Source organism: Erigeron canadensis, chromosome 6 (genome assembly GCF_010389155.1).
Source record: "Erigeron canadensis isolate Cc75 chromosome 6, C_canadensis_v1, whole genome shotgun sequence".
Lineage (NCBI taxonomy): Eukaryota > Viridiplantae > Streptophyta > Magnoliopsida > Asterales > Asteraceae > Erigeron > Erigeron canadensis.
The window spans coordinates 30,434,292-30,455,053 of record NC_057766.1 but is presented as its reverse complement, the minus strand read 5'-3'; the positions used below and the strand labels follow the sequence as shown (position 1 = coordinate 30,455,053).

Sequence of the window (20,762 nt, the reverse complement as noted above, 5' to 3'; positions counted from 1 at the left end):
AAATTATTGTATAATTTTGATCGAATTAAATTTAGTCATTCTCATTTACAAGTGTTTTATTTTAAGAAAGAAGTAAAATGAAAGATCTAGAAATCTAAAACCCATTGTGTTGTCTTTCTGAGTTTTTTCTTGTTGGTATTTTCCTTCAAAATAACGCGCTTTATTTATTTATTTTTTCTTATAAAAAAAAGAAAAAAATCAACAGAAAAAACATATTTAATGAAAGGCAATGAATGTGAATTTGTCATTCTAAAACCTACCCACCTGGTCCTACATAAGGCCATTTTTTTCATACATCCTATATTTTTGTTCAAAACAGAGAGACCAAGACCACCCCACATTAATTTTCTCATATATAACCAAGAAGCAGAGCAACCAACAACATACGTTGTTTATTTACACTAATCACTTACTTCAGTATATATATAGATATATAAATTATATATATATAAATGTCGATGGAAGGGCTGTTGGGTTTACTGAGAGTTCATATACAGAGAGGTGTTAACCTTGCTATTCGAGATCTACGTTCTAGCGATCCTTACGTCATCATGCGTATGGGCAAACAGGTTTTCATTTCAGATTTCTCTACTTTGTTATTTCCGCCGGCCCAATGTAGCTAGGTTGACTTTATCGTACGTTAGAGCCATATATTCTGCAAGTTTATTTTTCTTTCTTTATTATAGAGAAAATAATATAATTTCCTTATTGTGATTAAATCCTTTCATTGATAAATAAACATTCTAAAAGGCAAACGGAAGTTGCGCTACTAATCTTTTTAAAAAAGTTTTTTTTTTTTTTCCTGCTGATATTAATTACCCGAAAGCAGATTCTCTATATTTTCGGATAGAATGATGGATAGTAAATAGTTACATTTTATTTATTTTATTTTTATGAGTAATTCTTTGTTTGTAGAAATTGAAGACTAAAGTGGTGAAGAAAAACATAAATCCAGTGTGGGATGAAGACTTAACTCTCTCTATTTTTGACCCTCTTCCTGTTAAACTTGTAAGTTGTTTTCCTTCTTTATCATTTTCAATTTCATCCTTGTGATTTTGACTATTTTGTGTGTCTATTTGTGATGATCCATATAATACTAGTTTTTGACTTTTTGTTATGTATAACTAAAATGACCATTTTACCCTTTATATATTGAACTATACTTTCCCTTTGGTGAAGGGTAAAATAGTCAAATCAACCTTTTTAGTAGTGTATGGCAATTGGCGAAGACTTGATAGTGTATGGAACAACTTGTATGGTTATCAGATTGAAAAAAGTGTGAAATTACTAATTAATTTGGGGAAGATATCTCCGCACAATATAAAGAGCTTAAAGCTTGTTAATCGTTACACACAAAAGACGTATTTAAAACATGACATACACAAGTACACGATATATTGGATACATTTCTATATGTGTACTTGGCATCATTTATAATTTGTGCTTGCAGCCATTGGTGTTTTAATCAATGAAATGGTAGGGTCATCTTGCAATGTGACATGCTACCAACATTATTTAAACGATTTGTTAGATACAAAGCTTGGGTTTAGAGATTTTGCATATGTAGTTGATGCAAAGTATTAAAAAGTTCATTTAATGCCTAACCATGTCTTTGTGTGTGGTAGACTGGTTAGGCATGGAATATTGGAATGATAAAATATCGTGTAGGTCGGATATCCATATATATGCGAATCGTGTTTACACAAAAACATCATCTGTCTAATGTACTTGTGATTACTTGTGTTGTTTATCCGTTAGTTTTGATTCATACATTTGTGAAGGGAAAAAAAGCTTAGTGTGAAGTCCAAATCTATATATTTTTTCTGTTATTGTTTAACCTGTTAAAGAAATGCAGGAAGTCTATGACAGAGATCTGTTTTCCCTTGATGATAAAATGGGGGATGCTGAATTCGACTTCACACCATTCCTGGAAGCAGTAAGAATGCGTTTGAAAGATGACGTCCCAAACAATACGATTATAACAACAGTGAAACCAACGAGGACTAACTGCCTGGCAGAGGAAAGCCACATAACATGGACTGATGGAAGGGTTGTCCAAAATATGGTTCTCAGATTAAGAAATGTGGAATGTGGTGAAATTGAAATTAAGTTGAGTTGGATCGATGTTCCTGGTCGTAAAGTTAATAAGTAGTTTCTTTATCCTGCTTTGCCATTTACTGAGTTACTGAGTTTCGATCCAATGCTGTCACCTAGTCGAGTTTTAGAAGTGTATTATGTAGATTCAAACGCTATCTATGTAATTTATTTTTTGGACTGGTGTCATTTGTTACAATTGAATGGTAATTTAGGCTTTTGACTATCAGTCAAACCCAGAGTTTTTTTGTACTCCATAACATTTTGATAATTGTTTCATTGTTTGTGATCTTGTACAAAAGACATCTATATGTGATATTTGGTTGTTGAAGAACCTTTTGCTGGTATTTGGTCCACAATGATTAGTACTATTTTGTTGTTTGGTATGTAGATTCCTTTAATGATGAGTTTTTATTAAACGATCGAACTATTAAAAAGCTTAGAATTGTAACAATCTCAACCGATCTCAAGTTGCTCCAAACCCATTACCACTTTCACCCTAGTCAACTCGAGATACTTTCCAAATGTCTCCATAAACGCTGCAGGCTAGAAGATTGAAAAGTTAATTGATTAGCTCATGTGATGATGTATCATGGAGGCATCTTACATGTAATTTTGTATTGTCAAGTTTATAGTTTTATTTTGTTCTAATTTGAAGGTCTCGCAATTCATTATGAATGTCCTTAATAATATGGGAATAGCACATACAGTAGTATTTACAATTCTTACCTTTTCATACTTTTTTATGTGATTTTTTCACTATATTAAGTAAAGTTATGAATTATGATTGATGCTGATAAAAATCGAGTGTATCCAGATTCCAGAGTTTGTTGGTAAATAGATTTAGGTTGAATTTTCAGCAGTGTTTTATATGTAATTCTTTGAACCTATATTTGTCACAAAATGATTATTTAACTCTAAGAGACTAAGAATAGTACCATTTAGAAGTTAAAAAAAAATAAACTTAGACAGTGACCTTAATTGAAGATGGACATGTAACAAGCATAAAGGTTCAATAACTTGGTACTTTTTGTGTAGATCCTTATTTTTGTTGGTTTTAAATGATTTTTATAGCATATCTCTCACCTTAAATTATTTTAGTTTTACATAGCTTTAGTGCTTTACAATAATAGAAGGTACAATGTGATATGATCGGGGTCTCTTTCAGCCAACAATGCTATACAAATGTAAAAACAACATTTTTAAAATTTTGCATTTTTATAATAAAGTGTTGTATTATCCAATAAAAATATTACATTATCCAATAAAAAATATTTCATTAGACTTAAGATAAAATTAGTTAATGCAGCACTTTTGACTTAAGATAAAATTAGCTAATGCAGCACTTTTCAAAATTGTAAAGTGGTACATTGTTATATTAGATTTAATGCAGCGTTTTTTATTAGATAATGTGACACTTTGTTAGATAATGCAACACTTTCGAGATAATGCAACAATTTCTTGCTTTTTAAAGTGTCATGTTAAATATACTTTTATAGTAGTGAAATGAGAATTTAAAATGATCTGTAATTTTCTTTTTTTACTGTAGTATAAAAAGTACTCCATAAATGACAGGAAGATAAAAAAAACATATGGTCGGTAATAGCTAAAGAAAAATAGATGTGATGAGTCAGGAAAAAGACTTTTCACTTAAATGTATACGACCTAATCTAAGTATCGAGTGGTTGTTTCCAAATCGTTCCTTGTCATCAGGTTGTCTGGCCATTAGGTTAATTACCTTGGAGGTACGTATACTTTTTCTTGAATGGCCAACAAACGTAATTTCCCAGATACTTTATACGGAATGATCCATTGGCGAAAGATCACCACTTAACTGAATCCAGCCACACGGACCATAGCCCAAGCTATCCTTGCTATAGGTTATTTCCAAACTTTAACTGGGTCAATTTGGTGTCAGCAAGTTTAACGAATTTAACTATCAAGAACACATTCAAGAAAATATGATCAAAATGAATGACTAAATGTCATAATGATAATTCACAAAAAATCATATTAGCTACTTCAGAATGAATATTAGCAAAATAAGTGACCATAAATAACAAATTAACTCAATACATAGGCAAGATGTAAGAATTAAACTATAGAAAATATCCTTGTATTTAAGATTGTTTTTAGTTCTTACACGAAAATAAAATAGTTCAACTAAAAACAAAAGCGTTAAGATCCTTCTTTTTGTTTGTCCTAAAGAGACTTCTTCTTCATATCACCCACCCCAATACTTCTGTTGATCACAATTCACAAATTTGCTGCTCTATAATCTACAAAACTCTCACACCAACATATTACATGGAGCACTTGTTGGGTTTGTTAAGTATTCATGTACAAAAAGGAGTAAACCTTGCCGCAAAGGATATTCTAGGCAGCGATCCTTACATTGTTTTCCGATTAGGAAATCAGGTTATTTTTCTTAGCTAATTATCTCTTCTAATTACTTATTGTAGTTTTCTGATTAAAAAAATTGGTTAATTTTATAGTAGATTTTATTTTAGGCAAGCATTCATACATCCTAACAACTTTTTGATTAATGGGTCATCACAAATACTACTACTATACTGCTATACAAGACCATTTGGTTTTTATGAGATTTATGTATGCAGACATTGAAGACTCGAGTAATTAAGAATAACAACAATCCTGTATGGGATGAAGTTATTCACATTGCCATTTTTGAACCTCTTCCAATCAAATTCGTAAGTTCATATCAAGGACATTTTATCAACTCATTTTGTGTTTATTTATCATGACCAAAACAATATATCCGTTTGATAAATGTGTTGTAAAATGAAGGAAGTATATGATAAGGATACATTCTCGTGTGATGATGAAATGGGAGATGCAGAATTCGACATCAAACCCTTTATAGAAGCGTTAAAAATGCGTTTGGACAATCTACCAGACGAAGCGATCATTGCAACTGTAAAAGCGACAAGAACAAATTGTTTATCTGAAGACAGCTGCATAACATGGAGCAAGGGAAAAGTTGTCCAAAATATGGTACTTCGATTGCGAAATGTGACATCCGGTGAAATTGAGATGCAATTAGGATGGATAAATGTTCCTGGTTCTAAAGGTCTAAAGTAACTTTTTTTTTTTCAACTGTTCCGAAATCCAAATGGTAACTTTCATAAGTTAAAAGAGTATCATTGTTATTGTCATGAATTTCGTGTTTGTAAATTACATGAATTCGTACGTGTCTTTCTTTAATAGTTCTTGGCTCAAATATCATAGGCCAGTTATAACCTTTGTTTTGTTGTGCACAATGTTTCTTCCGGGCTTGTCATTACTTTAGTATAAGTTACATTTAAATATTCCTTTTAAGTTGTTAAAATTTTATGAATTATTGTATTACTTAGTGTCGTTTGATTCACAAAATGTTTTTTAATGAACTGAAATCTGTTAAAATAATTGAAATTTAAAGGAATTGAAATTTAAGAGTTTTAAAATCTGTCATGTGTTTGTTAGACAGAATTCAATAAAATTCAATTAAAGGAATGTGAATTTAATTTATAAAAATGACTAGAATACCCTTTATTAAATAATAAAACAAATATAAATATTAATAATAATTAAATTTAAACAATAATAATAAATTTAAATGTTAATAATATAAATAATATTAATATAATAATAATAAGAAAAAAATAATAAAACTAATATTTTAATTATTAATATAATAATAAGAATAAATAAAAATAATGCTAATAAAAGTTATATTAAATATAAAAATTATAATACATATAATATATATATATATATAATAGTATATAATAATAAGTAATTATAATCGAAATATAATATATATTATATAATATATTATATATAATAAATATATAAAAAATATAAATATTATTATTATTTATTATTTTTATAAATAATATTATTATATTATTTATATTATTATTATTTTATATATTTATATAATTTATAATATTTTCATCAATAGTAATAATAAATGAAAATAATAATAATAATAATAATAATAATAATAATAATAATAATAATAATATATAATCTATTTGTTTGAGGGTTTTTGGGTAATTTATACACATTCCATTGGAATGTTAAACATTCCTTCCATATCTTGAAATAATCTTGAATTTCATATTTTATAGAATTCAAAGGAAAGTTTTCAATTCTAATTCCATCTAATTTCCCAACTAAACATGGTAAATGTGAAATTCAAATTCCCATGAATTCCAGGGAATTCCGCGAACCAACACCCCTTAAGTTATATTGAAGGAGAAGGTATAAAGAGTGCCGCCATGTTTTCCAGGCCACACAATGTTGTAAATCTCGGCCATATCGACCGAGATATCGGATCTCGGATCGGGATCGGCCAGTCAAAGAGACGAGATGCTACGATTGGGTCATAACTCGGGTCAACGCTGGTCAACATTGGAAAAATCGTTGGATCGGGTCAAATCTCGGAATATTAGTCAAATATCGAGTTGGATCAGGTCAAAGTCAACAAAAGTTTTTTTTTTTTAATATCTATATTCTCAGAATATATCATATATTTATATTTATATCTATTTATATTTGTCAATTATTTAAAAAAGGTATACAAAAGTTCAAGATTTATGAGTTTTTAATTATTTTTAAACTTTTATTACACATAACTCCATAAATTACTATTATTATTCACTATTCACCTAATCCAACATCTCCCGATATCTCCCTGATTTTTCAAAATATCCCGTCTCCCCACCTCGCCGATCCGATCCGATCCCGATCCCCGAGTTCTACAACCTTGAAGCCACATAGAGTATCATTTATTTATAATTAATTTTGGCATTTCAATTTTACCTTATCATACCTTTTCACTTTCATTTTTCTTTCACAAGTGCCACAGAAGAAAAAAAAACTTGTAATTAAAATTCCTTTTTTCTCTGGTCACTAACTTGTTTACAACATCTATATTTGAAATACTATATAAAATAGATAATGATTAATATACCTAATTAGTATGTTTAAAAATAGGCCTAATAGTAAGATGATGATACCTTACATGATGAATAGTAAAATTAGGAGAAAGAATACTCATGTGATATGTGTCAAACATATAAAGCATTAGACATATATTTAGTTAACGTTTTAGGTCTATAAATTATTTTCCATATACCCCATATTGAAAAGTTAAAATTTTTAAGACATGCGAAATTATCATTGCACCATTAATTAATTAACTTACACAATGATTTCATTATCTTCTACTACCCTTTAACTCAAATATCTTTATATTAATTACCTAAATCACCTGATCCATCATCATGTCGTCGTCTTCACCACCGCGCGGGTACCATACTAGTTTTAGTAGATAAGTAGATAGTGAGAAAACAAGAGTAACCTGTGTTTGTTAGACCATTCGTAATCGTTCACCTTTTTACCTACACTTTTTCATGCCAACTCAGCAGTACCTTCTCATTTATTTCCCTTTTCACTCTTTCTTTAACCATTCACCTATCATTTGGTCTCCATTTTTATTTTATACCTCACAATGTAGCCAATCAAAATAAAACAAAATAACACAAATAATATAGATAAATTAAAGTGGACCTACATCAATCATTTTACCTAGGCTAAATCATTCACCTATCTCCCATTCACCTTTTCCTATCATCTAAGTGCCTTTACAATTCACCTATCTATTAGCCTAGCCTATACTCTTCGCCTTCCTCTAAGAATGGTCTTAAAAGGAAAAACAAATCTAAAACTGCCGTTAACAACAAAGACCGTACGTTGGTTTGGACCCAATTACTACGACTGCTGTAGTACTGTAGTGTTATTCCCCCCCTTGGCGTTCTCCGCCTATGTCTATCCATATATCCCTCACACACAGTCATCACAGGTGTTCTCAATAACAACTAACTAAGTAACTAACTAACTTATATTGTTTGATCCATCAAAACAACTCTGTGTATATTTATGGCTTTATTGTCAGTTCAGTCATCATCTGCTCTGTATTTTGGTGGGTCCATTATTTCATCAAATTTTAGACCGTCTTGTTCCTGTTCCACCCGGTTCACAGATTCCAGATCCTCTGCTACTAGTTTCAAAACTTCCGGCTTATCATTCACGCCACCACCGGTTCATTCCTCATCCCGGTTTTCTAATTCATCACGCCCAGGTAACTTTTATTTACTTTGACCATCTTTTTTTTTTTACTGTCTTAGCTTCTAGTTACTGTTAGGCTTATCTAGTTTTTAGTCTATATGAATTTTTATCTCACTAGATTTGACTTAGAATTGTACTCCCCAATAAAACACAAACTGTAAAGTAATATCACTCTAAAAACAATGTGTTGCTTTTTTGTGTTATAAAATGGAAGAAAGTTTTATTCTTGGATCCAAATTGTTAGGAAAGCCTCAAAGCCAGCTTTATGAGTCCAATGTGGTTCCACTATAAAACCCGATTAGTAATGGAGGGAATATGGTTTCCCAACCGTTTTTGGCATAACCCGTCCCACATGGAATTAGACTAGAAGATTGAGGTCCTAACAAGTCCAAAGTTGTGGGTTAACAATACCTTTGGCCATTTTCTTTTAACTTGTGATCTGAAGGGATTGGGCCAGAACATGACTTTGGTCTTTTGGGAACTTCGGGTGTTACGAAAATAGTGGGTGATGTGTCACGTGTCGATGCTTTTATATGATAGTATAGAGTTCGATAAACAAACAACAACAACAACAACAATAACCAATCCCTGCTATAGCGGGGGTATGGGGTTGGTAAGATGTAGACAGTCTTGTCTCTACCCAAAAGTCATAGGAGCAAATAAGAAAGTTATCATGCCTGACATACATACATATACAGTAAGTAGATATTACGTAGAAGGCCTAAGGTCCGACAAGCTTATATAAGATAGTGCATGCTACTCACTACCCCTAAAACCCCTAAAAGGGTTACTTATCCTCCCATATTCCTCTAAACTAATTCTAGTCCTTTAAGTATCCTCTCATTGGTCATGCCCTCCCACAAGCAAAGCTCTTTTGGGGTCAAAACAAAACGCTAAATAAACAAACATAGGTAATATAGTTTAACGGGTTGAAAAATTGTGGCATCCTGTTTCTTAATCCTGTATTGTTTTTGTGCTTGTTTTGATTGTTACTTTTTATGTAATTTCTTTTAGGAAAAGTGCAGGCAAGTGTTCAGGGATCATCTGAACCTGATGAATCCTCACTTGTGGTCTGCTTTGGTGAAATGCTTATAGATTTCGTCCCAACAATAAACGGGCTTGCGTTAGCTGAAGCCCCTGCCTTTAAAAAGGCACCTGGTGGTGCACCCGCAAATGTTGCTGTGGGTATTTCTCGTCTCGGTGGCTCATCTGCTTTCATCGGGAAGGTATTCCGTTATGTTCGTGATCATCTTTTTGAAGCTTATAGTGAAGCTGCATAGTTTGTAACAAAATTGGGTAGCCGTGAGTGTTATCTACTTGACTGATATCGTACGCTTTACTTGGTCCCAGGTTGGAGAAGATGAGTTTGGTTACATGCTTGCTGATATTCTAAAGGAAAATAATGTGAATAATGAAGGAATGAGGTTTGATCCTGGTGCTCGTACTGCTTTAGCTTTTGTCACTCTGAAAAACAATGGGGAACGTGAATTCATGTTTTACCGAAATCCTAGTGCTGATATGCTTTTACAGGAATCTGAACTTGATCTTGATTTAATTAGGAAGGTATGTAAGTTAGTTAATGATCAAAAAGTACAAAGAAGATGATAATTTGGTTTATATACTCAAATTTTATTATTGTTCTGGCAGGCAAAGATCTTTCATTATGGTTCTATAAGTTTGATTACTGAACCATGCAAGTCAGCTCATATTGCTGCCACAAAGGTTGCAAAGGATGCCGGTGTTCTTTTGTCTTATGACCCCAATTTGAGACTTCCTTTGTGGCCGTCTGCAGAGAGTGCCCGAGAAGGAATCTTGAGCATATGGGATACAGCGGACATTATCAAGGTATTTTGCATATAGATCTTTTCTTGAACTCTCTTCTTAGAAGCTTTCAAGCAACAAGTATAATGGTTTTCGTTGTGTTTGTTAATCAGATAAGTGAAGACGAGATTGAATTTTTGACAAATGGCGAAGATCCGTATGATGAGAATGTTGTCCGTAAATTATACCATTCAAATCTTAAATTGCTACTTGTTACAGAAGGACCAGATGGTTGCAGATACTACACAAAGGTGTGTATATAGCGGTTTATAAGCTATGTTATGTCTGGAATCTTAAAATCAGCTCTATAGTTTAATACAGCCGACAGTAGTTACCAATTGTTTCTTCAAGCATGTATTTCATTTTAACCTTGTCATTTTGGCTAATTCTATAGGAGTTTAGTGGAAGAGTGAATGGTATCAAGGTTGATCCCGTGGACACGACAGGTGCCGGAGATGCTTTTGTGGCTGGGGTATTATCAAAACTTGCGGCAGATGTCTCGTTATTGAAGGTATTACTTTGACTAGCATCTTGTTAGATGGTATATAAATAATAATAGCTTTTGCTGTTAGAAAAGGAAAAAAAAAACGACTTTGACCTAGCCAAAAATATCAATGTCATACCATCTGCAACAAAATGAATATGTTAATGAAATAAGATGTTCAATCCATTGCCTTAACAATCTGCTTTGAATTTTATATATTATAGGATGAAAAGCGGCTGCGAGAAGCCCTTAGGTTTGCAAATGCTTGTGGAGCAATTACTGTGACAGAAAGAGGAGCCATTCCAGCATTACCGACTACAGAAGCTGTCATGAATGCTCTGCTGAACACTGTTGCATAATTCCGGCTGTATATTAATCACTTCCAAGACCACCTCCAATTTTTCCAGAATGGTGAGCCAATAAACATGATTGTTATGTACCAAATTAAGCTTGCCGTTGTTGTAACTGTTAACTTACGATCTAGATAATTTTGGCTGATTCATTCTCATCAAGTGTAGTCTAAATAATACCTTTGTAGATGGTAATAAAGTTATGGGAATGAATTCCTCTTTGTACCATCATTTTTCTGTCTATAACTTGAAAAGACCGTCTTCATTGCCTTCTGATTACAATTACCAGCAAATTAATCTTAATATGATTTTTTTATAAATGTCTGGTACAACTGATCAAGTCCCAAATTTACAACAATATACAATCCTGCATTATGGAACTCCAAACAACATTCATATATAACCTTGTAAGCAAAATAATGGATAATGTTATAATTTTTTCAATTTTGATGATTTCCAACTTATGAGATATTGTGAGTCACTTGTTCCAAATTTGGCTAGTACCAGTTTGCTGTTACTTTCCTAAAACACCTAGATGTATATAAAACAGAAATAACTTTAAATACCCTTTATTATTCACACAAAGCACTATAAGAGAACATTAACAACCGCACAAAAGTTTAACATTTTACTAATAGTGTAAAGGACCATTTTTAACCCTTGCATTTCGGAGAATTCTAGTGGTGAATTCTTTGTTTACATTCCAAATTTGTAGGACAACCACAACATTTGTCCTAGACAACCATTTTATAAGCACAAATCGACCTTAATGTTTATACCAAAAGGCCATACCAACACATAAACAAAAACGTAGTTTTTAACAAAGAGTCAGTAAACCAAAATGGCGGATGAGGATCAAGGGGACCTTGAGAGAATCTTTAAGAAATTTGATATCAATGGAGATGGAAAGATATCATCATCGGAGCTTGGAGAAGCTTTGAAGATGCTCGGCTCTGTGTCACCAGAAGAAGTCCAACGTATGATGGAGGAAATCGATACTGATGGAGATGGGTACATTTCGTATGAAGAGTATATAGAGTTTTGTAATGCTAATAGGGGATTAATGAAGGACGTCGCCAAGATCTTATGAGTTTATGGTTATATATATATCGCGACCATCTTCTTTTAGGCGTAAAGAAAAGTTGTTTTTTATGGAAAACTTTAGTGTATTTTCTCCATGTGATTTATTACATTTTGTTAATAGTCGACAAGATGTAGAATATTTCATTGATGTTTTTGGATACAATAGGGAATATGTGACCTCTAACATGGACTTGTTTATGAAGGAAAACATGTTATCATCATTGTGATTTTGAAAGTTCAGCATTTGATTACATTGTGTTTGATATCCCATATCTACCAATAAGTACATAACTATTTAAAACATGAGGGAAAGAAAAAAGAAAAATAACACGCTAGAAGGAGGGCTTGAACCTCCGACCTTGTGGTTAACAGCCACACGCTCTAACCAACTGAGCTATTCCAGCTTTTTGTTAGTTTATGTTAGTATATCTATTTACTAGATATATGTAAAAGTAGAGTAGCCCTAATATTAGCCATATACTATGTAAGAAACTTTATAACATACCAAATAATGGTTGACTATGTTATCATCCTGCTTAGGCAGGAACTGTTTGTCTTTTTGTTGGCTCAGTATGTAGGCAAACGTTAATAATTAATAATAATGTTTGGCTATGTTATGTTTTACATATTCCTTTTGAGATTAAGACAGGCAATTCCCTCAAAATTTGAAGCTTCAGAAGCTACACACTCTTCATCTTAGGGACTCCTTCACTAAATCTATATGGTATTGTAACAAACTTTCCAATTTATAGTTCTACCAAGTTTATAAGCTTGTCGGCGACAATTAAGCAGCGTTGTTAACTTATCAAACAATACATTTACTGCAAACTCATAATACGTAGTCTTCACACGCGTATTGAAAAGAAAACCAACCTGCTTAAATGCCCATTCTAAAAAACTTGATTATTTTTACATATTCCCTTTGCCCAGTAGCTAAACTGTTTTGTGGCATACATGTAAAATGTAAATCAGCTATGTTTGTATGGTGTCTAGTCTTTTCTCATGAAATAAAAAGTTATTTGTACATGTAAAGTAATTGTTGTAAACAAACCATTGAAGCTTTCACACCGATAATCCATCGGTCAGCTGTGTACATATAAAGTTACAGATGTTGCCAACGGTTCATTCTCTTTGACTGGTCACGAAAGAAAACCGGAAAGTTGGATATACAATGACCTCTTAGATTGACGAAACTCTTTACCTTTCACAGAGTGAAAGACAGGTTTGAGTCTCTTGGAGTTGGTGACTTGGTGTTATTCTCTTGGTGTTACAGCAATTTATGATTATAAAGGCGCATTTTGTGCTATTCGAGTGTACCTTAAGCTGTTAAGGTATACTATGACCACATCAACTTAATGAGCCATATTCTGAAAATAGAAACAGTGGCTATAGAAAGAGCAGCCAGAAAGTCAAACAACTCAAATTACATTAAGTTGCAAAGCAAGCCATAGAGGCGTAAAATGGGAGCAATATAAAGAGCAACCAGATAAAAAGCCTTGCCGTTATAAAAGAAACGGACAACTACATAGGTCAATCTAGTAACTATTAGTGAACGAGCCATTTACATTTGTAGTTGGTTTGAAAAACCATCAAAAAGAACTATTATCCGAAAGGATGCAAAAACCAGGACTTCAAATAAGCTGCAGCATTCAACCCGACATAATAAGGTTTCTTCCATACAGTCTAAGGCCAAACTTTAATTCCAAAGAGCATCCAACAAAAATTCAACCATAGATGGAGAGTATATGCTAAAACTTCATCTTGATCCGAAAAATGTCATCTAACCACTTGTAAAGATGCCAATATAGTACAAAAACACGAGGAACTAACCTAATAACGCTTCCACTTACTAAAAAGTTCATCATAAACAGATCCTTTTCCAGCTTTTGCAAGACCATGCCTCAGCTTCGCTAACGAAGTAGAAGTCAGCTTAATTCCTCGATCTATCATATCTTCAGCATACTTCACCGCTTCAGAAAGACGTTTAAGATCATGTAAGCCAGTAACCAAAAGATTCCCTGTTTCCTCCAAGTCAGAATTGTAATTCTCAATCATACATTTCCAAACTTTAATAGCGTTATAAGGATCCCCACCATCTATAAACACCCTAACAGCCAGATAACAACACTCATGAGTGGGCACAAACTCATTCTTAGTCATTTCAACAAATAACGGTTGAGCTTCTTTCAATTTCCTACTCTTCAACAAAAACTTAAATAGAATATTATAACTATTGAAGTCCGGATACACATCATTCAAAACCATCTCATCCAACAATTTTCTAGCGAGATCAACATCCTCAACATGCGTATACAACAAAATCATCGCATTATACAATTCAACATCGAGCTTAAAACCATTTTGCACATTAATCGCATCCCACAACACTATAGCATCTTTCAAACGACCATTTGCAGCACACTCATTCAACGCACTTTTAAAAAACCTTATTCCCGGATAACAATTCTTTTCTTTCAACTTTCCAAAATACTTCATAGCCTCGTGTATCCCTCCACCCTTGTCCTTAAGCAAGGTGCTCAAAACCGAATCATACGCAACAAAATTACCCGGTTCCCACCCAATTTCCTCAACCATATCATAAAAAGTCCTTTTCACATTCCCGACATCTTCTTCCTTCTCCCACCCCTCCAACAAAATCGCGTAAGTATCAGCGTCGGGCTTAATCTTCCCTTTAAACAAACCCAAAAACTTATACCCATCTTTCGTCTTTCCATCCTGACAAATAACACTCAAAAAAGAATTCATCGCAAAAACATCCTGATTAAAACCAAACCGACCCAGACCCTCAAACGCTCTAATAGCTTCATCGACTTTTTCAGCCACCACATAACTACCGTAAACCGAACCAAATGTAGATAAAGACAACAACCCTTGGTTTTTCATAGAATCAATAGCTTTCCACATTGCATCAAAGTCACAATTCTTTCCTAAAATATCAACAACTAAATTCCAAGCATAAGGACTATGTCTATCGATTAACCGGTACCCGGCCCACCGAAAGAACTTAATCGCGGCAGCCGGGTACAAATACGATAACTTTAAAACCTCTTCTACATCTTTAGTTGTGACCCTAAATCCTGCATTACTTAAAACTGTATCTACTTGTACTGAAGGGGTGGTTGCTATTATTTCACATAGTAGTTTTATTTTATCAGGTAAATTTGGAATGTCAAGATAAGATGGAAAAACCTGAGGGGGTTTACTTTTTGGCGGATCCGGGTCTGTGTTTTGGATGCTCCGACGGTCGTGACTCTTTGATGGGCGGGGAGAGTCGGGTCGGTGGCGTTTCGACATGGGGCTTTCTTTTTCCCGGTGGAGTTGGAACCCTAACTAAGGAGAAACCATGAAAAGGGGTGGGTGTGTTTTGCCTGTTTGGAGGGTGTTTTTAGTGAAAAAGTAGTGATTCACTGATTTGAATGTTTGTTTGAAAGATTTGAAAAAGTAGTGAAAAAGTAGCACGTTGGATCAACAGTAAACATTCTTGTCTCTGGAGACAGAAATTATGGGTTCAATCTTCATCTTATGCAAAGGTGGCACTGAGCACTTACTCTTTTTTTTTTCTTTTGAAAGATTTGAAACTTTAGGAAAAAAAAAAAAATAGTTTACATGTCAAAAGTTTACCCAATAATGTTTTATTATCGTGTTTGATAAAATCATCAAACTTATTAAGACTCTATTCATTAGTTTTTGTTAATAAAGAAAGAAAAATAATAATAATAATAAATCAACCCAATTTTAAAAAGAAATATATTGACACAACTTACACTGCCCTTTATATTCTGATGTCTCATTCCATTTGCACTTTTTAAAAATCTTTAAAATGCATTTTATAAATTTTTTCATTCATTTTTTTCTTTATTAAAAAAAATCATAACACTACAATGTAATCATTCAGAATATATTGAGACAAACTATAAATGGAAAACAATCAAACATGGACATAATCTAAAGAGGACACTTCAACTCTAAAACTTGAAATAACGTAGCCAACAATCAAACACACTACATCAATCATAACCATACTTCGATCAAGTATAATTGAAGTCTATACAATATTTTAAATAATAACTAAAGCATGTCTCATAATCTACAACACAAATTCAAATTCAAATTCCTAACTCGTATCTTATAATTAAACCTGACATCAAATTTTAAAATGTAACCTTCAGTACATTTTAAAGAAATAACAATAATAAATGTTATTTATTTGAATATAGTCACACTAAAAAAAATTCTAAGAAACATAAGAGCTTTCACACAAGTGCGGAACTTAATGAGTACAAGTTGTGTCCGCTCGCATCTTTTCAACATCTTATCAAAGTTGGATAAACATGTATCAAAAGAATTACCAAAAACAAAAAAATCATCTATAAAACCTCCATAGATATCTCTAACATGTTTTGAAAGATGCTATCATACACCTTAGAAAGGTGGCGGTGTACTAACATTTATTTAATTAGTTAACCCGCCTTGACTCCGTCCCCCAAAGAAGACTAATTGATACAAAGCTTATTAAGCTAATTGATTTTGAGAATAATCTAAAGCTACCACTGTAGCTATTTTAAATTATAATAATAAGTAGAAAGTTTCAAAATATATGAGATCTTCAAAACTTTTTTTTTTACCACCTCTGCACATCTAAGAATCTTATAATTTGCCAAGTCAGCCATTAAGAGGGTTGACAACTCACCTTCCATCCCTTTTCTCACCACTCATTTCTAACCAATCACAGCATGCCACCTCAACTCCACCACTCATCCACCACTCACTCACCACTCATCCAAATTTCATTGGCATCCGACCACTCACTTCACTACTCATTTTACAATTTTTATTTTATTTAAACATTAAATTTCATTAAACTAAAAATATTCAAATACATAAACATTACATAAATAATTCTTGGAAACCTTAAAACAAAAAAATACTAGAAATACTTAAAAGATATAAACACGACTTTACGTTTCGCCCGTGACCGCGCCGTGGAACTTTCGGCTTCTTCGGACTCAATGGCGTTCGCAAACACCTCTAAACTACTATCGTCGGACCATTCGAACGGTTCATCGATGATTGTGGTGGAACCAATATGTTTTTGCATTTTTTTTAGTGTGTGTATGTTTGAGTTGTAGTGTGTTTTTTAAAAGAGAAAGTGAATGTGGTGTGTTTGTTTTATAGTTGTAGTGTGTGTGTTTTGTGTTGTGAGTTGTATGTATATATAAGTAATAAAGTTTTAAAAACCAAAAAAAAAAAAAAACAAAGTTGGTCGTTAACTAGCCGTTGCACGCAAACCAACCAGCGAAAATGGAGTGGTGGACCGCGTGGTGTGACCACTCGTTTTCACCCCGCCACGCGTGGTCAGGCGTTGGCGGCGGTGTTCCGTCGTGGTGCCGCAGTGACCACTCGTCTATAATGCTACCGTTGCCAACCCCCTAACTACTGCTTTAACTATCCTTAGTCAACATTAACAAACATCGAAATCTCCAAAGTTTCAAAAAAAAAAAAAAAATGGATAGGAACTTCTTGATCTCTTGTACCATTTGACACCCACTAATCCTCCAGTCAGATTAGTATCCTGGTGAATCTCAACCGCTTAATAATCCTCTAATTATTTTCAGTTAAGTTTTGTAAACTGAGATGGTTTAGCTAAACTAATCATGTTCAAATTTTATAATGTCAGTACTGAAAGGGAGGGGCAGTGGTCCTCCCAAATTGAACAACCATTAACGAGATATATACTAGACGTAACAAACTAACAATATGAGAAAAAAAAGTTGTTGATAGTTCAATTGGTCATAACATGTGAGCACATATTTTCATCTATCTTTGGCGGAGGTTCACATCCTCCTGCCTAAAATTTTTTTTATACCATTTTATTTATTTCATCACTAGTTTTTTTCATACTCTTTCTTTTTTGACTTTTTAGCTAGTTCATTAATAATTTTTCATATACTAAACCACTAAATACATACAACTAAATATACAGTATATATATATATATAATTTTAAAAGAATACTTAACTAATTTACTTTACAGTAATTTATTTATGTGTATAATTGTAGAGCTAAAAACAATGACGACCATATCAATAATTTATATATATATGAAAATGTTTAATAGGCTAAACGTAGCACATAAATATCAAATGATTTCCGCCGCCCCAACAAAAAAGTTCAAGTTCTGTCACTACTTTCACAGTGCAAGAGACATATCCTTCAAGGACATGTGTCACTCAATACCACATCAATTTTTTTTCCCCTCCAAGGACATGTCCCCCCATAACACCCTCAATGCCAAAACTAGCCAAAGACACATCATACCATTTATATTAAATATAAATATAAAATACTAACATTTTAACAAAAACACAGACAGCGTTGCAGGGTCGCTAGCTTGAGAGAAAAAAATTTATGTACGAAACTAAAGGGTTCCTGAACATTTACCCCTTTTTTTTCACTTCATTAATTAAAATAAAAATACATTCTTAAAAATAAAAATACTCATTAAAAAAAATTACATTCTTAAAACTTATAAAAGCTATAAATCGTCCAAAGCCTTTCATTTCCGTCAAATGACCCAGCCTCCCCTGACTCTTCCACCGCCCGGGCTCCCTTTCCTCCCTATGCTCCTCCGGCGCAGGCCTACCACGCTTCGAGCTTGTGGCGACTCTTTTCCCTGCTCCCGGCCTCTCACTTCCTTTCGTTCTTCTTCTGTACCATCGCTTGAATGAAGACACCCGATCAGCCAGACTTCACCTAAATGACGACACATTATGAACTAAAAATTAAACGACAACACATTAAAAAAAAAAAAAAACTAGTTGCCTTCAGGACCTTGAATGTAGTCCTCGGTTGAAAATTGTATTTTATGGGGTATAAAATTAATAGGAAAGTGGTATAATAAATATTTATGGATTATAAATAAATATATGAACGACCATCCTTGGGGGGTGGACGAGCCAAGGACTCGGTTGGCCTAATATTGTTACGATGGATTACTAGCCAAGGACTAAAAACTTTTTAAAAAAAAAACTAACCAAGGACTAAACAGGGACCGGGCGTTGTGTGTGTTCTAACAAGATGGATAACCAATTAAAAGAAATTTAATTTAATAAGTTAGATGAATTGTTCATTTAAAAACTAAATTTTCTGTGAAAACTAAAAAACTGTCAAAACACACTGTGATCTGAATTTAACACAATGTGTTTTAATTGTGTATTTATAAAACACAGTGTGTTTTTTATTGTGTAATCTAAAATACGTTGTGTTAAGTTTTAAATCACGGTGTGTTTTTGATAGTGTTGTAAATCAGAAAATTGTTCAAACACACTATGATATGAACTTAACACAATGTGTTTTCAAAAAAACATATTAAAAACACATTGTGTTAATTTCAGAACACAACGTGTTTTGACAGGTTTTTAGTTTTCACGAAAAATTTAGTTTTCAAATGATCAAAACTCAATAAACTAGTTGTAAATTAATATAAGATGTTGTCAAATCTTTTAAAAGTTAAAGTTTATAGACACAAATGATCACATTTTCTAAAGTTACTTTTCTCATATCTTTACTACCTTATAAACAAATCACATATCAATTTTTTTTATTTTTTTTTTAAACTTTCATTATGAAAATACTTAAACTAATTCTCTCTTATCCACTAATTTATATATGTCAATCTATTAAACCTATAACATCTTTAATGACTAAACTAGCCCTATTAAATCAATTACTTTACATTAATAACCATATCGTTACCCCACCGTTGTCATGGCCACCGATGTCACTCGTTGTTACCGCTACCACAAGTCAATACCACTACCGATTGTACGGGTAGTATAGTTTGAGTAATAATGTGGATAAAATACTTCGCAGTAAAGAAAAAAGAAAACTTAAAGGAATAGTTATCGACTCGTAAATTTTGACTCAACTTGAAAACAAAATTTTTTTGACTCGTGACTCGACCTGTAAGAGTCATGACATTTTTCTATACTACATAATATTGTACAATTATATATATGTGACGTATTTATAACAAAATATAAGTTGATTATCATAATATTTTTACCAATATATTACATATTCGACACTTTTCAATCATAAACTTTCAATTTATCTCTAAATTCATACTAAAATGATCAAAAATACATATATAATATACAAAATATGTAACCATAAATATAATTTAATATTAATAATATATAACCATAGTATCAAACTACAACAATCATAAATTTACAACTCGTAATAACTCGATCCAAGTTTAAACGACGACTTATCTAATAAAAGTATTTATCTACATAAAAGTATTTTACTATCTTATAATAATTATCACTTTCTCTCTCATAAAAGTGTTAGATGCAAAATTACCACTTTACCCTTGATTAATTAATTACATCATCAATCCCTTATCTTTTAAAATATCTCCACTATATCTTTACATCAATTAAATTAAATCAATTACTTACACCCACCACCAACAATAGTTCGTCACCACCACAACCGCCGTCACCACCACCAACCGTTGTCACGACCAAACCGTCACCGCATCGCGCGGATACAATGCTAGTAAAAGTAAGGAGAAAAACAGGTCATCTAACAACTCATACTATGCTTAAAGTAGGGGTGTTGATGGGTCGGGTTAATTGGGTTTCGGGTTATTTGGTTCGGGTTATTCGGGTTTCAAAGAATTATAAGTTAACCCGTAACCCAAACCAAATAATATTTGGGTTATTTGGGTTTGGGTTGTTTGGGTCCGGGCTTTTTGGATCGGGTTT

General features: G+C 32.7%; 5 protein-coding genes and 1 non-coding gene across 6 annotated transcripts; 4 read left to right on the top strand and 2 right to left on the bottom strand.

The window, feature by feature from the left end:
- The first annotated feature begins 341 nt into the window (after positions 1-341).
- On the top strand, positions 342-2,323 carry LOC122604087 (protein C2-DOMAIN ABA-RELATED 4-like). Its single transcript, XM_043776986.1, has 3 exons — positions 342-569; positions 916-1,008; positions 1,856-2,323. The coding sequence occupies exons 1-3, from the start codon at positions 453-455 to the stop codon at positions 2,150-2,152; spliced, it is 507 nt and encodes a 168-aa protein (XP_043632921.1). The 5' UTR covers positions 342-452; the 3' UTR covers positions 2,153-2,323.
- A 2,016-nt stretch (positions 2,324-4,339) lies between these two features.
- Positions 4,340-5,196, top strand: LOC122604683 (protein C2-DOMAIN ABA-RELATED 4-like). Its single transcript, XM_043777552.1, has 3 exons — positions 4,340-4,512; positions 4,713-4,805; positions 4,903-5,196. Exons 1-3 carry the CDS (start codon positions 4,402-4,404, stop codon positions 5,194-5,196), a joined length of 498 nt encoding a protein of 165 aa, XP_043633487.1. The 5' UTR covers positions 4,340-4,401.
- Positions 5,197-7,801: 2,605 nt separating this feature from the next.
- LOC122602888 (probable fructokinase-6, chloroplastic) lies at positions 7,802-11,115 on the top strand. Its single transcript, XM_043775497.1, has 7 exons — positions 7,802-8,242; positions 9,244-9,455; positions 9,580-9,792; positions 9,877-10,074; positions 10,164-10,301; positions 10,445-10,561; positions 10,759-11,115. The coding sequence occupies exons 1-7, from the start codon at positions 8,041-8,043 to the stop codon at positions 10,891-10,893; spliced, it is 1,215 nt and encodes a 404-aa protein (XP_043631432.1). The 5' UTR covers positions 7,802-8,040; the 3' UTR covers positions 10,894-11,115.
- A 610-nt stretch (positions 11,116-11,725) lies between these two features.
- LOC122606158 (polcalcin Syr v 3-like) lies at positions 11,726-12,168 on the top strand. The gene has a single exon (XM_043779118.1). The coding sequence runs from the start codon at positions 11,726-11,728 to the stop codon at positions 11,972-11,974; it is 249 nt and encodes an 82-aa protein (XP_043635053.1). The 3' UTR covers positions 11,975-12,168.
- A 129-nt stretch (positions 12,169-12,297) lies between these two features.
- Positions 12,298-12,371, bottom strand: TRNAN-GUU. Its single transcript has one exon. It is a non-coding gene; the product is annotated as a tRNA-Asn (tRNA).
- A 1,000-nt stretch (positions 12,372-13,371) lies between these two features.
- LOC122605817 (pentatricopeptide repeat-containing protein At1g71060, mitochondrial-like) lies at positions 13,372-15,356 on the bottom strand. Its single transcript, XM_043778775.1, has one exon. It carries the CDS (start codon positions 15,280-15,282, stop codon positions 13,798-13,800), a length of 1,485 nt encoding a protein of 494 aa, XP_043634710.1. The 5' UTR covers positions 15,283-15,356; the 3' UTR covers positions 13,372-13,797.
- Between the last annotated feature and the right edge of the window lie 5,406 nt (positions 15,357-20,762).

Bases quoted from the DNA above. Each gene is read 5' to 3' on its own strand.
- LOC122604683 (XM_043777552.1), top strand. From the start codon at position 4,402: ATGGAGCACTTGTTGGGTTTGTTAAGTATTCATGTACAAAAAGGAGTA. The intron at 4,513-4,712 runs GTTATTTTTCTT...TTATGTATGCAG, and splicing joins TTTTCCGATTAGGAAATCAG to ACATTGAAGACTCGAGTAAT. The intron at 4,806-4,902 runs GTAAGTTCATAT...TGTAAAATGAAG, and splicing joins AACCTCTTCCAATCAAATTC to GAAGTATATGATAAGGATAC.
- LOC122602888 (XM_043775497.1), top strand. From the start codon at position 8,041: ATGGCTTTATTGTCAGTTCAGTCATCATCTGCTCTGTATTTTGGTGGG. The intron at 9,793-9,876 runs GTATGTAAGTTA...TTGTTCTGGCAG, and splicing joins ATCTTGATTTAATTAGGAAG to GCAAAGATCTTTCATTATGG. The intron at 10,075-10,163 runs GTATTTTGCATA...TTTGTTAATCAG, and splicing joins ATACAGCGGACATTATCAAG to ATAAGTGAAGACGAGATTGA.
- LOC122604087 (XM_043776986.1), top strand. From the start codon at position 453: ATGTCGATGGAAGGGCTGTTGGGTTTACTGAGAGTTCATATACAGAGA. The intron at 570-915 runs GTTTTCATTTCA...CTTTGTTTGTAG, and splicing joins TCATGCGTATGGGCAAACAG to AAATTGAAGACTAAAGTGGT. The intron at 1,009-1,855 runs GTAAGTTGTTTT...AAAGAAATGCAG, and splicing joins ACCCTCTTCCTGTTAAACTT to GAAGTCTATGACAGAGATCT.
- LOC122606158 (XM_043779118.1), top strand. From the start codon at position 11,726: ATGGCGGATGAGGATCAAGGGGACCTTGAGAGAATCTTTAAGAAATTT.
- LOC122605817 (XM_043778775.1), bottom strand. From the start codon at position 15,282: ATGTCGAAACGCCACCGACCCGACTCTCCCCGCCCATCAAAGAGTCAC.